Source organism: Bos taurus, chromosome 6 (genome assembly GCF_002263795.3).
Source record: "Bos taurus isolate L1 Dominette 01449 registration number 42190680 breed Hereford chromosome 6, ARS-UCD2.0, whole genome shotgun sequence".
NCBI lineage: Eukaryota > Metazoa > Chordata > Mammalia > Artiodactyla > Bovidae > Bos > Bos taurus.
This window is the reverse complement of record NC_037333.1, coordinates 91831200-91846374: the sequence shown is the minus strand read 5'-3', so window position 1 is coordinate 91846374 and position 15175 is coordinate 91831200. Positions and strand designations below refer to the sequence as shown.

Below are 15175 nucleotides of genomic sequence, written 5' to 3'. Positions count from 1 at the left end.
TACTGACCTAGATCCATGGTAACTCTTCTGCCACTGACTCATGCCCTGTAGGGCAGTAGCCCAGGCCACTTCAACGAGGCCCACTCATGCCCTGTGAGTCCAAGGCCAGACTTCGGGTCCCCTGACACTGAGGCAAGTGCTCGGGGAACCAGGGACCCCCCAGCACCCTCTGAGCCCGGAAGGGAGGAAAGCAGCTCACGGTAGTTGCTCCTTCCTATCCCCGCAGTTCCTGATTTGCAGTTTCCTAGCACCTCCCCCAACAGTGGTCCAAGAATGTTTCTTCTTTCTAGTAATTTCCTTTCTGCCTTTGGTCTTGATTCTGTTCCACCAAGATTATGGGAGGCCTTGCACCTCTCCTTTTCCAGTGAGGAACGCTTTCTGCCCTGGATTCAGCATCTCCAAAGCCATCTGTGGTTCTCGGCTTACGTTTCAGGCTTCCTGCCGCCTTCCCCTGTTTAGGAGTTTGGGCCAATCTTTTCAATCTCCTTTTCCCTGTATGCGGTTTCCTTGGAAAATCACATTTCCTCTTATGTTTCACTTAACCAGATCTCTTACCTAAGTTTCAGAACTCCATCCAACTGCTTACCAGATATTTCCACTTGCTCTTTTAGCTAAGTGCCCAAAATCACACTTCGTCTTGTCCCCAAACCCTACTAGCCCGTATTCCTTAGCTCAGCAGATAGCATCTCCATCCACACCACTGGCCAAATCAGAATCCTAGGTTCAACCCAGAGACTGATCACACAGAGCCTACCTCCCACACATAGCCAAGCACAAGATCCCATCTGTTCTAGCCTCTAGAGCATTATAAACAAATAAATGTATTTCAGGAAAACTATTGACCAAAATCACTATTCCCTGCATTCCACATTTAATTGTGTTGATGAAACAGCCTCTCTTGATGCATATAGTAAGTCAGCCTAGTGGCTCTGTTCTCCCTTCACATCCTTCAAATAACCCCTGCCCTCTCTCCATCTCCTGTCCACGTGTGATCTACACTCAAAGTCACAAAATAAGGAAATTTCATCCTTATTTTTGCCTTTTGCTAGTTTCCATTCTTATAGCGAGGATACCTATTTATATTCTGGTTTTGCCAATTCAAACTTCTTTGGATTGTAGCCATATCAAGCAGAGGAAAGGGGGCAGGTAAACCAAATCAAGTTGTATGTTTACACATAATTTCCTTTTAAGGCATGAGGATATCCCTTTTTATCCTCCACTCTTTTTTTTCCCCCCATAAATATCCAGCCATTAAAAAAAAAAAAAAAATTGACAGTGGTTGACCCTAAGAGTGATAGGAAAAAGTATTTTATACAAAGTTTTCTAGCCACCCAAGGTACCCATTGATCATGCTTGCAAAATAGCCCATGCCATTGTTCAGGGACTGACTCTCTATTTTGTATATGAACAGATAAAAGATACCTGCCATATATTTTCCTCTCTCTTGCTATCTATTAGCCAAAGCTAATTTTCCTTATCCTTCTACTACCTCTACCAGAAAGTGTGACTAAGACAGAATTTAAAGATCAAACAGACCACTCCATTACCACTTTATAACTCTGATAAAGATTCAGCGAGTTTGAGGAGTCTCTCAGTGGGCTTTAATTAGCCATGCTTTTTGTGCTATCATCATAGTTTGTAAGACGCTACTAACATTCTCCCATCTCCTAAATATGCAGAATATATATATTCTGCAGCAGAAGTAGAAGCATTCTTCCAGTAGAAGAATCTACTATAGCAGATTGCGATTTCCCTTCTCCTCTAGACCTCTTTCCTTCTTCACTGAATAGTAGAGACAGCAGAACAAGAATGTCCTTAGACCACGAAGAGTTAATCATGCTATTAAACAAAACAGGAGACCTTACCAGACCTCTCTTCCTGCCTCCTTCTAGCTAGCCTGGTCCAAGGCAGACAGTGATGCAGGAATGCTGACATGTCCAAAGCCTACATACACAAACTGGGACATTCTTGAAGTCTTGCGTCGATGGCAGAAAAGCTTGCCTAATCCTCAAAGTAGTAAAAATAATCATGGGTTTGGAGAAACAACACATCCCTTCGCATATGTTTACATACTGATACAAAAATGCATACCCCACTTCCAATTTTTTTGATGGAAGCAGACCCTATCTGAATGAGTAGTGTTTTTTTGTTTTTTTTTTTTAAACAAAAGGCATTCGGGTTTATAGTCAACAGTGTCAACAATCCTTCTGGAGCACAGAGTTCTAAATGCCACTCAAAGAGGTTATGCAATAGCTGTCAAGAAATTTCAGAAGAAAAAAAAAATATTTGGTATCTAGGTTAGGTTAATACCACACTTCCTCTCTTCTAAGTCTCCTTGGAAACTATTATTTGACCCAAATGAGTCAGAAATTTTCTTAAAGAGGCCTCCAGCTGCAAATGTGTGGGTCAGCCTTGTACTGGCCACCTGCTGCTCAGGGCTGGCGAGTGAAAACCCACCAGAAGGGTAGGAAGTCACCATTTAAAGGAGAAGTAAAAAATGTAGTGGCAGTGCTGGGGCGATGACGAGCAGGAATAGCTCAAGGAATCTTAGCAGCAAAATGCGCGAGGATGGTTCTCATTCCCTCCAGAAGGCATCCTGAAAAAGTCCGGCTGCTGCCTGACCATCAAGCAGTGCACACGCCTGGCATTCCGCAACCCCAGGGAGAAACCTGCACAGGTCAGAGACGGAGACCCGCCTTGTTTCGATGGGTCCTCCTGACCACAAGAGGACCAGGAGCCCCCTGGCTTGCTTCCCGGCTCCCATAATGCACTTGTGCTCTTCTGCTTGTCATCAGGGTTTTCTCTTCATCTGTTCTACTGAGCATGACACACAGCATTCAGACAAGAACCTCTCCATCATTCCTTGGAATTGAAGTCATAAATCAAGAGCAACTGCTCAGCTGCAGGAGCTGTGCTTAGCTGATCCCCACTCAACACAATGTACAGATAGTCCATTTTGACAGATGCAAAATAAAATCTTTCTTACTGTGTCTAACAATTGCTCCTGTTATTCCAGGCCAATGTTTACTGAAGAGCATATAAACTGCTCTATAGATAAACTAGAGCTCAGTGCTCAGCTAGAGCGTGCATTAAATATTTCTCTGTCATTACTATGGGTACATCTTTATATCAGAGACAGTTAAAATGTATCTAGACAATACACAGCTCTAGATTTTTAAAAAATGGTTAAAATTCCTCTTTAGAAAACACACACATATACCATACACAGTTCAGAGGAAAATGAAGCAAACAAAGAAACAAAACCTGGTATGATACAAGTGAAGTGTCTGAGCCCTAAGCAAACAGACTGTAACTTAAAGTGCTGGTTGTCTTATTCCCATTAAGTTGTCACTGCACAAAAATGTCTCTGGAAGCCTCCTTCTAGAATTATCTTTGGGCCTGGGACAGTTTAACTTTCTCAAACTTTTTCTGGAGAATGAACATAAATATTTAAAATAATCATAAGGGATTCAAAGATTAGTGAAGAAGATGAGTGGTCTTGAGATGAATGCATGGGCGCAAACCAGGAAGGTTTAAAACTTAAACACCTCCCTCAAATAAGGACTACAGAAACTCAAAGAGTCGAACTGGCTTGGCTCTATCAATTGAGAAGGTTTGTTTTATAAAAACAAAACTTCACAGTAATACTTTATAATTAGGTGAAGTTTTGTCAACCAGTTTTAGTGAATACATAAGATGGACTTACGGGCTACCCTGGTGGCTCAGCTGGTAAAGAATCTGCCTGCAATTCAAGAGACCCCTGCTTGATTCCTGAGCTGGGAAGATCCCATGGAGAAGCGATAGGCTACCCACTCCAGTATTCCTGGGCTTCCCTGGTGGCTCAGCTGGTAAAGAATCTTCCCACAACGCAGGAGACCTGGGTTCAATCCCTGGGTTGGGAAGATCCCCTGGAGGAGGGCATGGCAACCCACTCCAGTATTCTTACCTGGAGAATCCCTATGGACAGAGGAGCCTGGTGGGCTGCATGCAGTCCATGGGGTCACAAAGAGTCGGACACGACTGAGTGACTAAGCCCAGCAAGACTGACTTATTGCTAATAGCTTCTGTCTACATATAAACTATAGGATCAAAATTTTGAAGGAAAAAAAAAAAAGACATTTTATTTCTTAAGCAGGTTAAACATATCTGTTTTCTACACTGACAAAGACGTTTGTTATAAATACATTATCTGGTTAGCTTAACAAACCCTCGCTGGATAGAGAATGATCTGAATTCCTCACTAGGCTCCACTGAGACCACACTCATTATTCAGACTCAATGTGGCCATTCTGCACCCAGCAGGCCACCCAACTGTGAGCAGCCTACAGGAAGACTCAGACAATGCATAAAGGAGCCACAGTGCTCACACCACAGCTCCAGCATCAGTACTAAGATCCTGAGCCGGCTGGAGATCAGCTACGATATTTCCCATTGAGCTTTCACAAACACGCTTTCTTCACTTTGGGTTTTAGAAGCGGATACCCCTGGCTGCCAAAGCCATCAAAATACAGGATTACCCCCTATGATTACCACACCCCTCCTCCAGGCTCAGCCATTCACAGCGCCCTTCCTTAGACCCCACCTGAAAAGAGATTGTGTGCAGATCCCACTCTGAGACCTGAGAGTATCTAGTGTCATTCTCTTAGAGTGAGATAAACTGCCAAGGACCCATAGCTGGTTATTGGCAGAATTCAGACCACAACCCAGGTCTACTAGATCCTGGGCTCTAGTTTCTTGGGCAAAATCATTATTGACTCCAAGTTTTCACTCAGAGCTATAGGAATTTGGGGATTAAGTCAAATATCCCAATCTGTCTCAGTGACTAGGAGAGCATGAGTACCTGCATGCATGTTAAGTCATTTCAGTCGTGTCCGACTCTTTGTGACCCTATGGATGATAGCCCGCCAGGCTCCTCTGTGCATGGGGTTCTCCGGGCAAAGAATGCTGGAGTGGGTTGCCATTTCCTCCTCTAGGGGATCTTCCCAAGCCAGGGACTGAAACCGTGCCTCTCATACCTCCTGCGTTGGCAGGCAGTGTCTTTACCACTAGCGCCACCTGCGAAGCCCTAGGAGAGCAGGGCAGATGCTCATTCCAAACTCCTCTTACTTTTTAATGCCTGGTTTTTGTTTTGTTTTCTTGGCAGAGTTCAAGTGACAACATCAACAACAACAAAAAACAAACCAGAAACCACATTCCCCAGACCCTCTTGCAGCTCGTGTTCAGATGTGGCCTACTTTCTGCCAAGCAGCTGCAGCCATACGAGACCTGGAGGCAGGGGGCATGTCCCCCAAGGCAGAGGCCACACACAGGGAAAGGGGTTCTTCTTGCAAGTGGTGATGAAGGCATTCGGTTAATAAGAACAGATTCAGTGGAGGTTCTGGAGACCTGTCCCCAGCATCACAGGTACCAAATATATACAGTAATTTGTGGCAGGAGTTCCATTAACCCTAGATGTTTCTCTAGACTGCTTTTCTAGATGGGAAAGCCCCCAAACCTGGTTCCATGACCTTTCCGGGAAAATATCATAAGCTAGCTTATTCCTTCTAACAAATCCCTTTTCTGCTCATACTAGCTGGAATCACGGAGAAGGCAATGGCACCCCACTCCAGTACTCTTGCCTGGAAAATCCCATGGATGGAGGAGCCTGGTAGGCTGCAGTTCATGGGGTCGCTAAGAGTCAGCCACGACTGAGCGACTTCACTTTCACTTTTTCACTCTCATGCATTGGAGAAGGAAATGGCAACCCACTCCAGTGTTCTTGCCTGGAGAATCCCAGGGACGGGGGAGCCTGGTGGGCTGATGTCTATGGGGTTGCACAGAGTCAGACACGACTGAAGTGACTTAGCAGCAGCTGGAATTACATCAGCTGATTCTGACCTCAAGAACATCCTAAGAAAATTTCTCAGAGGGCAACAATGTCTTTTAGGTGACAGGAGACCGAGCCCTACAACGAGCGAACATTTAGTCTTTGTATTTACCCAGGATGAGTCTTGTTACCTCCTCATTCATTTACATCCCCACAAAATCCCAAGATGTACCTGTCATCTTTATTGATCTGATCTCCAAATCCCACGGTGTCAACGATGGTTAACTTCAGCCGCACATTGCTTTCCTGAAGCTCATAACTTCTGGCTTTTAACCGGACACCTGGTTCATTGTGAGTCGCTGGGTCACTTTCAAATTTAGTGTTGAATAACGTGTCCATTAACGTGGATTTGCCGATGCCCGTCTCACCTGCATGATCACAACAGAGAAATCAAAGAAGATGTCAATGCCTCTGAGACATCAGTTCACATCAGCAGCAGTGTTTTTTTCTTTTTTTTTTAAATCATCGTGTTAGAAAAAATTTTTGAAAAGTCAGTCTCACCAGATATCCCACCACAAAAAAAAAAAAAAGTTCTTTCCATGTGTGATCTATGGACTACCTCTCTAGAAATGCTTTAATGGATTTCAAAAACCATTCGGCAGAGAAGATCTTGAATTTATAGATCAAGATGCTCTTTTTTACCTCTGAATAGAGAAACAGAACTTAAAAGCTTGCCTGTGGTCAGTCTGTGGTCATTTCAAAGACATAAACTGTAGCTCTTCCTTCCCTAAATGTTGGCATGCAAAACTATCAATATAATTGTACTTAAAAAAAAAATCTATATTGCTGAGTTTCTGTTACTAGGAAAATGTAAGAGACTGATTGCATTTATATTGAATTATCTGATACCATCTAATGTTGTGGGAAAGAATTACATCTTTTTCAAAACAACACTCTTAACAAATAACAACAAAAATAACAAACCCAGCTACAATTACTGAGCACTTACTTTCTACCACGTCCTGTGATAAGAGCTTCCGATGTACTATCTCATTAAACCCTAGTACTAATTCCTGTGGAATAAATGCTACTGTTTCCTCCCTTTTACAGATGAGGCATTAAAGCTTAGATAAGGTTTAAGTAACTTGTCTAAAGTCATATTGTTAAATGACAAAGCCAGGTTTCTAACTCGGGTTTGTGTGGTTCTAACACCTACATTCAACCAATTCTGACATTGTTACAGAGAAAACTGACTGCCTAATATTTTCAGGTATGGTTATGAATCTGTGAGAATCCTTTATATTATCTCCATTTGCATTTCCCAATTCAGGAGAAGGCAAGCATTTGTTAGATGCCCTGGTATTCAGGCTGATGTTTGTGACAATGAAACTGAATGATGTTAAATGACCTGCAACGATGGCCTTATTGGTTCACATTATAGTTCAAGTCATCAGGTTTCACTGAACCTCTAATATATGCAAATCAGAGTGGCAGGTATTATACTAAACCAATCAAATGGTAAGACCCAAATGTGGAGCCATGGAGAACTTTAACCTCCTCTTTAAAATAAAGCCAAGAAAAACTTTCTCTTGATACTAATTCTTGAGTCAAAAATAGTTGGCAATGAAAAAGAACCCACCCACTTCTGTGGCCGTGGCTGAGTGTGTGGGGGTAGAAATCAAGAAACATGATCTACAGGAATGCATTTTTTAAAATAAAATTTGGAAAATTTCCCCAATTAGATTTTCAGCTCAATTTAAACATACCAGTATACTCTAGCCCTTTCAACAAATCTCAATCTCATGATGTTCCTAGGGACAATATCTTGCATCTGAAGGGAGGGTTGCTGTAATGCCTTTTAGGAAGGTGACAATTCTATCCGAGAAAAAAAGAGCTCTGGGATTGGCAGCCTTAGGGCAACTTTCCCATTGAAAAGACAAAATCCACTTACTAATTAGAAGTTCTGTATTACTCATTGCTTTCCAACATAGTACAAAAATGAAGTAGAACAGAATTTCTCTGTAACTGAGCTTTCTCTAATTAGAAGCCTTCTGTGGTTTGCCACTGACTACCATGATTCATTTGTAGGATAAAAGTTAGTCAAGAACATTTGCCCAACTCTTCAGCTTTACCCATTGGACCTGATACACCTAAGATCAAAGAACTTCCTCCTTCATCAGTCTTCATTCAGCCAGTATCTTTTCCAGCTTTGTGCCAAGTGTTGGGAATACAACAGTGAACTGGCTGGATATGGTGTGCTGCCATAGCGTAGAATCTGATCTAGAACATGACTGAATACCAACCAGACTCTGATTTACTATTATGGAATGGTATTTACATGTCTGCCATAACCACCTTCCTCTTACAAGCAAGACCATAGTTTATTCCTTGGCCCTTGCTAATGACCACAGGTAACTGGACCAGTGCTACCCCTCTGCTGCCCCCTGGGGCACCCCCAGGGCTGCACCCATGGAAGTGCAATTATGACGCTGAGAGAATGCTCCATATTGAACAGTGATCTGTGTATCTAATCACACTTCTCTCTTTGGGACTTTGAGTCTGCACACAGCATGATGGCACGAGAAAGAAAAGATATACTAAGAGAAGTGAATAAGCAGATGCCATGAGGCTATAAATAAACAGAAGACATGTTGTTGGCAGACCATTAGCCAGGCATATAGGAGAAAGAGAGCAGACAGATACAGTAGACGTTAGTATCTGAAATTCATTCATTTATAATACTTCAGTATTTACTATGTAACAAGCACAGGTGCTGGGGATAAAATGGTAAATAACAGTAGCAACTGAAACGTCTTGAATTTCTGTGATATCCTGCATGTTGTTCAGAATCTCCATGAAGTCTGGCTGTGTAGCAGTTGAGACTGTTTCCTGTCTTCCTTACTTTCTTTAATATTCTAACCAAAAAGACCCATCAATAAACATAATCAAAAGTAGGCTCTGTTTCCTAATGCTCAACAAGCTCATAGCCATGATTGGTAACTTAACAAAATAACTCTTGAGCAAAATAAAGTTACTAAGTAATGGATACAGAAACAAAACAGGGTTTTCACTCATAAGATACAGAGAATCTGAACAGCAATTCAGTATTGAAGGTACTCCAGTCATTTTAAGTACATGAGTATCTTTCTCCATACAGCAAACTTCTTTTCAGAATTTACTGGAGTGGGTAGCCTTTCCCTTCTCCAGGGCATCTTCCCCACCCAGGGATTGAATCCAGGTCTCCCGCATTGCAGGTGGATTCTTAACCAGCTGAGCCACAAGGGAAGCCCAGAGTAAAGACAAAGGAAGAACCCCAGAGCTACCTTCTAAAATTTCCTCTATAAGGTCAAGGTTCTGACAGTGGAAAAGTGACCCATCTTCCTTCCATCTCTTTCCCTCAGCACAGCAATAAAGGCTACAATTTACATGGCAAGAATTCTAGGTTACCTGGACAGCACTGAAATCACCATTTACTAAGTTGAGAATTAGTTAAGCATATGTGAATCAAGAATATGATGCCTTTTTTTTTTTAAGGCAACATAATTTTAATTATTTGCATTAAGGTGGACATTATGAACAATTAGCATTCCAGGCCCTACTTACAGCACAGGGTTAATCAACGGGTTGGAAAAACCGCTGTTCTCTAAATTTCAGAGTGCTTAGCTTTCCATTTCTACGCTCTGTGCTTTGAAGAGCCCTAATTAGACACCGCTACCCTAGCAGCAGTGCAATTCACCAAAAGTATTTCACGAAGAAATGACAGTTTGGGGAATAAAAGGAATTCTAGAGAACTAGGAGAGCTTTCCAATGCGTTCGTTGTTGAGGTCAATCTCTAGCCTCAGAAAAGAAGGCATTTTCTATACTTTTAAGGACATACAAGAGCAAAAAGGCTTCTTTTGAATTGAGTAACTGAAAGCCTACCTGGCGTAGGTTCCAACTCAAACCCAACAACCGCAACAATATTTCGAGACAATTAATGACTAACAGCAACTCTAAAACATCTCAGAACACCTGGCTCCGAGGAAGCCTTCCATAAAAAGTAACTGAAAAGTGGTCATAGTGATCACTTATACTGAGATTTGCCACTTTGGTAGATTTTTCTGAGTCTGTTGTTTATTCTGTGATAAGGTCATCTGCCTAAACAGTTGTTAGAGTAACTGGAGATTTACTCTTGAAGTGCTCTCTGGGGCTTCTGCTTCTCCTGCTCCTGCCAGTGCTGGTAAGCTGGACACACAGCACAGTGGCAGGCAGGTCTGCCTCTTCCATTCTCCTCTCAGGCTTACATAAATCTCAAGCTCTAAGCTGGACACTGTTAAAAAAGAAAAAGGAAAACAAAAAGAGCACAGAGGAATGTATTATTAATTAGAAGGTAATTACAAATAGTTGATCGGTGATTCAGCATTTTTACTCTGATTGCCAAAACTGGCTACTTGGATAATTATTATTATATCTACTCAAATAGCTGTGAATGAAGGTCTGTCTGTCTCCTCTAAACAGTCGAGGTTTTATTCTTGGATGGAGCCAGATAATCAGAGAGTTATGTTGTGTTATTTTAACTCCTCATAGAATCCCATTTGATGAAGCACACTTTGGCTAATACCACCAGGGACTTGGAAGACCTGCATGTGACCCTCAGCATCGCATGCCTCAGTGACCCCCAAGTAGGGGAAGCTCAGGAACCCAGGTTTAAATGGAGGGACAGCCACATATGTCTTTTCTGAAAATTTACAAGAGACATTTCTCCAGGTAAACTGTGCTTCATCTGGAGGAACCTGTTTTTACTTTATAGTTCTATAAGTCTGTCCTCATTAAATGTTTAACTTGTGTTTGGCACATTTGTGTTTAACAAATATCCATAGACTGATTGGGCCTCCCATGCTCTGGCCACACCGGCTAAGAGATGAATGTGTTCCTGAGAGAATCAACTCCTACAGGCAGATCTGACGGCTTTGCTCTGACTCCAACCTTCACTTTGTTTTCTGGGGTTAATTTTATCTTTATTCATTTATTTCTTCATTCCACCCTTAAACCACTTACACCCTTTCCTGGAAAAGCAAGCTGGGATAAAAACGTTTAAGATCTGATTGCAAAATTCCACAGCTAATGATGACACTATGGCCTTAGCTAAAATGATCTTAAACTCGTCTGCTTCCTATTTCTCTTCTGCCATTCTCTCAAAACAATCAGTGAACTTATTTTCTAAAACTCTGCTCTCAAAATGTGCTATTAATCTACTTTGACCCTACTTTGAACTGGCTGCTCTTCAAAAGCCGGGATGTCGCAGTATTTATCCCTCTGTATAGGTGCACGAAGAACCACATACAGCAGATCAGTGGTGTAGCTTCTCACAGAGCTGGTGTCATTTTGGAAGGAGAATGACAACGATCAATAAATTTTGAATTGTGAAAACAGGCTGGGTACTAATTTAGAAATACAGTGTGGGTAAGAAAGAAAAGTTTATTAAAAAGAATGAAATAACGCCATTTGCAGCAACGTGGATGGACACAGAGAGTGTCATAGGGAATGAAGTATCAGACAGAGGAGAAATACTGTATGACATCCCTTATATGTGGAATCTCAAAAGAAATGATACAAATGAACTTACTTACAAATCAGAAAGAGACTCACAGTCTTACAAAACCAACCTATGGTTGCGGGAGGGTGGGGGGAAGAGATCATTAGGGAGTTTGGGAAGGTCCTGTACATACTGCTATATTCAGAACAGATAACCAGCAAGGTTGTATCCATTGTACAGCACATGGAGCTCTACTCAATGTTACCTGCCAGCCTAGATGGGAGGGGTGTTGGAGGAGAATAGATACAAGTATATGTACTGCTGAGTCCCTTTGCTGTTCACCTACCACAACTAGAACAACACTGTTAACTGGCTATACCTGAATACAAAATCAAAAGTTTAAAGTTTAAGAAAGACATGCTTTATTTAAACTGAAGTACAGTTTTGGGGATAAACTGGTGTGTTACAGGCAAGATGGAGGGTAAGAGAACTATGAACCCGTGGCTGTCTGATACCCGATTTAGCATCAAGAATTCTCTTCCCGACTTCAGTGGTTGAGAATCTGCCTGCCAGTGCAGGGGACATGGGTTTGATCCACACGCTGCGGAGCAACCAAGCGCATTCGCAGCAGCTACTGAGCCCGCACACCTAGAGGCCATGCTCACAGCTAGAGAGGCCACCACAGTGAGAAGCACACGCGCCGCAGCTGGAGAGTAGCCCCCACGCGCCGCAGCTGGACAGTAGCCCCCACCTGTCGCAACTGGAGAGTAGCCCCCACTCGCCGCAGCTGGAGAGTAGCCCCCACGCACCGCAGCTGGAGAGTAGCCCCCACGTGCCGCAGCTGGAGAGTAGCCCCCACCCGCCGCAACTGGAGAAAGCCACGAAGAGCTAGTGCAGCCCAAAAAAAAAGAATTCTCTTCCCAGTTAAGTGAACACTGCTCTCCTGCTCTCTGTTACACTTCTCTCCAGGACTGAGAGAGAGAGGCTCTAACAATATTTATTTCAGTGCCTCTAAAACTAAACTAAGTGCACACCAGGATTAATTTCTGCCCTGGTTTGTTTCCTCTCTCTTTGCAACCTGTAGGCTCTTGCCACAAAACAAACTTACGATTCTAAGACCTTTTAGAAAAACATCAGCTTCCTTACTAGGATCATAACTTTTTTTTCAGTCTTTAATTTCCTTCCATATCTTTCACCCAAAATAATGATGCTGTAAACACCATGGGTGCGCATACTGTGTAAAACACATAAATGCACAGTAGGATGACAAGGAGAAGAGAAAGTAGCATGGATACTCAAATATGACACCCACTTCTCTAAGTGGCTGTCAAAACATTTGGATCCACTAGAATGCTTTTCGTAGACTCTTACTTTAGAAACAGAGCATTAATTGACACTGAGAACTGTCTTCTTCTACAGATATTTTGCTGTAAAGTATTTGTGAAGGGATTTGATGTGTCTTATCCTCTGAAGAGAAGTACATTTAACTTAATGCTGACACTCCCTGTTTCTCAAAGAACTAAAGCTTGTTCCAACCAAAGGACTCCAAAGTGCTGTGCAAAAGAACCCGGATTGCTAGATATACGGGCAGAGAAGGAGGGGAAGGACTTACTATGAAGTAAAAAAAGGAAAATGTGAAAAACAGAACAGCATGATCTCATTTGTATAAAACCAAAACAAAACAGCACTTACCCAATCACGAGAGACCTGTTTATATCTGCCCAGTGTGTGTCTCCCCATGCTCTGCCTGCCTTCTGCCCACGTCTCCTCTCCTCAGGACCCTTGTGTGTTTCAGGGTAGATAAACCCCATCTCCCACCTCGGGTGGGTGGATGACTCAGGCCTGGTGGATCAGACAATCCCGTGACTATTGAAGAAGCTGTGTCAGGAATGGCTGCTTCTTCCCCCTGAGGTTGCTAAGCTGGTGACACCGCCAGCGGCCATACCACCTCAGTGAAGAAAAAGCCCAAATACAGGAAAAGCCACACAGAAGGGAGCAGGATCGGAAACTGGAGACGGAGCCCTGGAAATCCTCTTTGAATTCCTAGACCAGGCTGTTGTTAATTACACAACGCAGTATAGGACCTTTGCAGTGTGTTTTAGGGTTGAGGAAGAGCCTTAATTCAGTTTAAACTAGATTTCTGCAATTCTCGGTGGAAAATTTCCTAATCCAAGACCAGTCAGAGAGAGGTGCAACACTGCTGGCTCTGAGGATGGAGGAAAGGGTCCAAGCGTCAAGGAACGTGGGCAGCCTCTAGCAGAGGGGAAAAAAGGAAGTGTCTTCTCCCCTTGAATTCCACAAAGGAGCACAGCCTTGCAGAGGCCTTGATTTTAGCCCTGCGAGACACATGTTGGACTTCAACAAAACTGACATGCTCAACGCTCTGTGGTGACCTAAATGGGAAGGAACTCCAAGAAAAAGTGGATACATATATACCTGTGGCTGATTCACTTTGGGGTACAGTAGAAACTAATAACATTGTAAAGTAACTACACTCCAATAAAAATTAATTTTTAAAAATTAATGAAAAAGCTGTAAAATAATAACTGGTGTTGTTTTCAGCCTCTGAAAATAATTTCCAAGTGTAGGAAGTTTCTAGAAGGATTCTACAGTTTTATCTCTGTGGAATGAAAATGAGGGTGGGAGGGGAAAAGTAGGGATACTTTATAATTTTTTAATTAGAAATACGCATTATATTAGAGCAACCCTTGTGGCTCATATGGTAAAGAGTCCGCCTGCAATGCAAGAGACCTGGTGGGGAAGATCCCCTGGAGGAGGGCATGGCAATCCACTCCAGTATTCTTGCCTGGAGAATCCCATGGACGGAGCAGGCTGGGGGGCCACAGTCCACGGAGTCACATAGAGCTGGACACAACTGAGTGACTAACACACACACATGCATTATAATGGACTTCCCAGGTGGCGCTAGTGGTAAAGAACCCGCCTGCCAATGCAGGAGACATGAAAGACTTGAGTTCGATTCCTGGGTCAGGAAGATCCCCTGGAGGAGGACATGGCAACCCACTCCAGTATTCTTGCCTGGAGAATTCCATTGACAGAGAAGCCTGGCGGGCTACAGTCCATGGGGTCTCAAAGAGTCAGACACGACTGAAGCAACTTAGCACTCATAATATTAAGTAAGTGAAAAACTAATTTTAAACGTGGTTAAGAATGGAGTCCAAGGGGTCTCAAAGAGTCTGACACAACTTAGTGACTAAACAACAACCAGGAATGGAACCAGAGTAAAAACCTAAGAATCTCAGGAATCATCACCCACCCAGGAGAATCAGAATACCAGCTGCTTTCCAAATGCAACAGCACAGCATGGATGTGTCTTGTGAGGAATTCCAACTAGTATCATTAATTGCACTAGTAACACAATGGTGAGCCAACGAGCCAACACTTGCATAGCACACACCAGGTCAAACCAGATCCTTCCAGTCTGGTTCCACTGGACCAGACAGCAGGGGCTGGAGCGTAACTCTCAAATGCATTCTAGAAGCTGATTTTGAAGGCAGGGCTGGGGGAGACAGACAAGAGAAGCCAGAATAGTAATTGGCCTACAATTTAGCATACTTTTCAATAGAAAAATCAACAAATTGCCAACAAATCACTATGCTAATGAAGAATCGCTCTGCTCTGCAATGAGCATTTAGCAGAAGAGAAAAGACAACTCATTTATGCCACTCTGTAGAGCAAGCTGCCATTCCAGGGGGTCCCCTGCTGAATTTTAATGTGGGGAAAACAGAAACAAGGAGAACTGGCGGCTCTGCTCATGTTCCTCTCTGGTGCTCGAGCCAGAACGCCAAACAGTGAGCTGGCTGGGGGGCAGGTTGGCGGTGGCTTTCAACACC

General features: G+C 43.0%; 1 protein-coding gene across 8 annotated transcripts in view; it reads right to left on the bottom strand.

Moving 5' to 3' along the window:
* SEPTIN11 (septin 11) overlaps window positions 1-15175 on the bottom strand; it is a 139328-nt gene that overhangs the window by 30348 nt on the left and 93805 nt on the right. For all 8 annotated transcript variants that reach the window (XR_003035030.2, XM_059887577.1, XM_059887575.1 and 5 more), the window contains exon 3: window positions 6039-6234. Coding sequence is in view for 7 of the 8 variants with exons in the window: in XM_059887575.1 (XP_059743558.1) it covers window positions 6039-6234 (196 nt within the window). In the remaining variant the exon portion in view is untranslated. The remainder of the gene's footprint in view (window positions 1-6038; window positions 6235-15175) is intronic.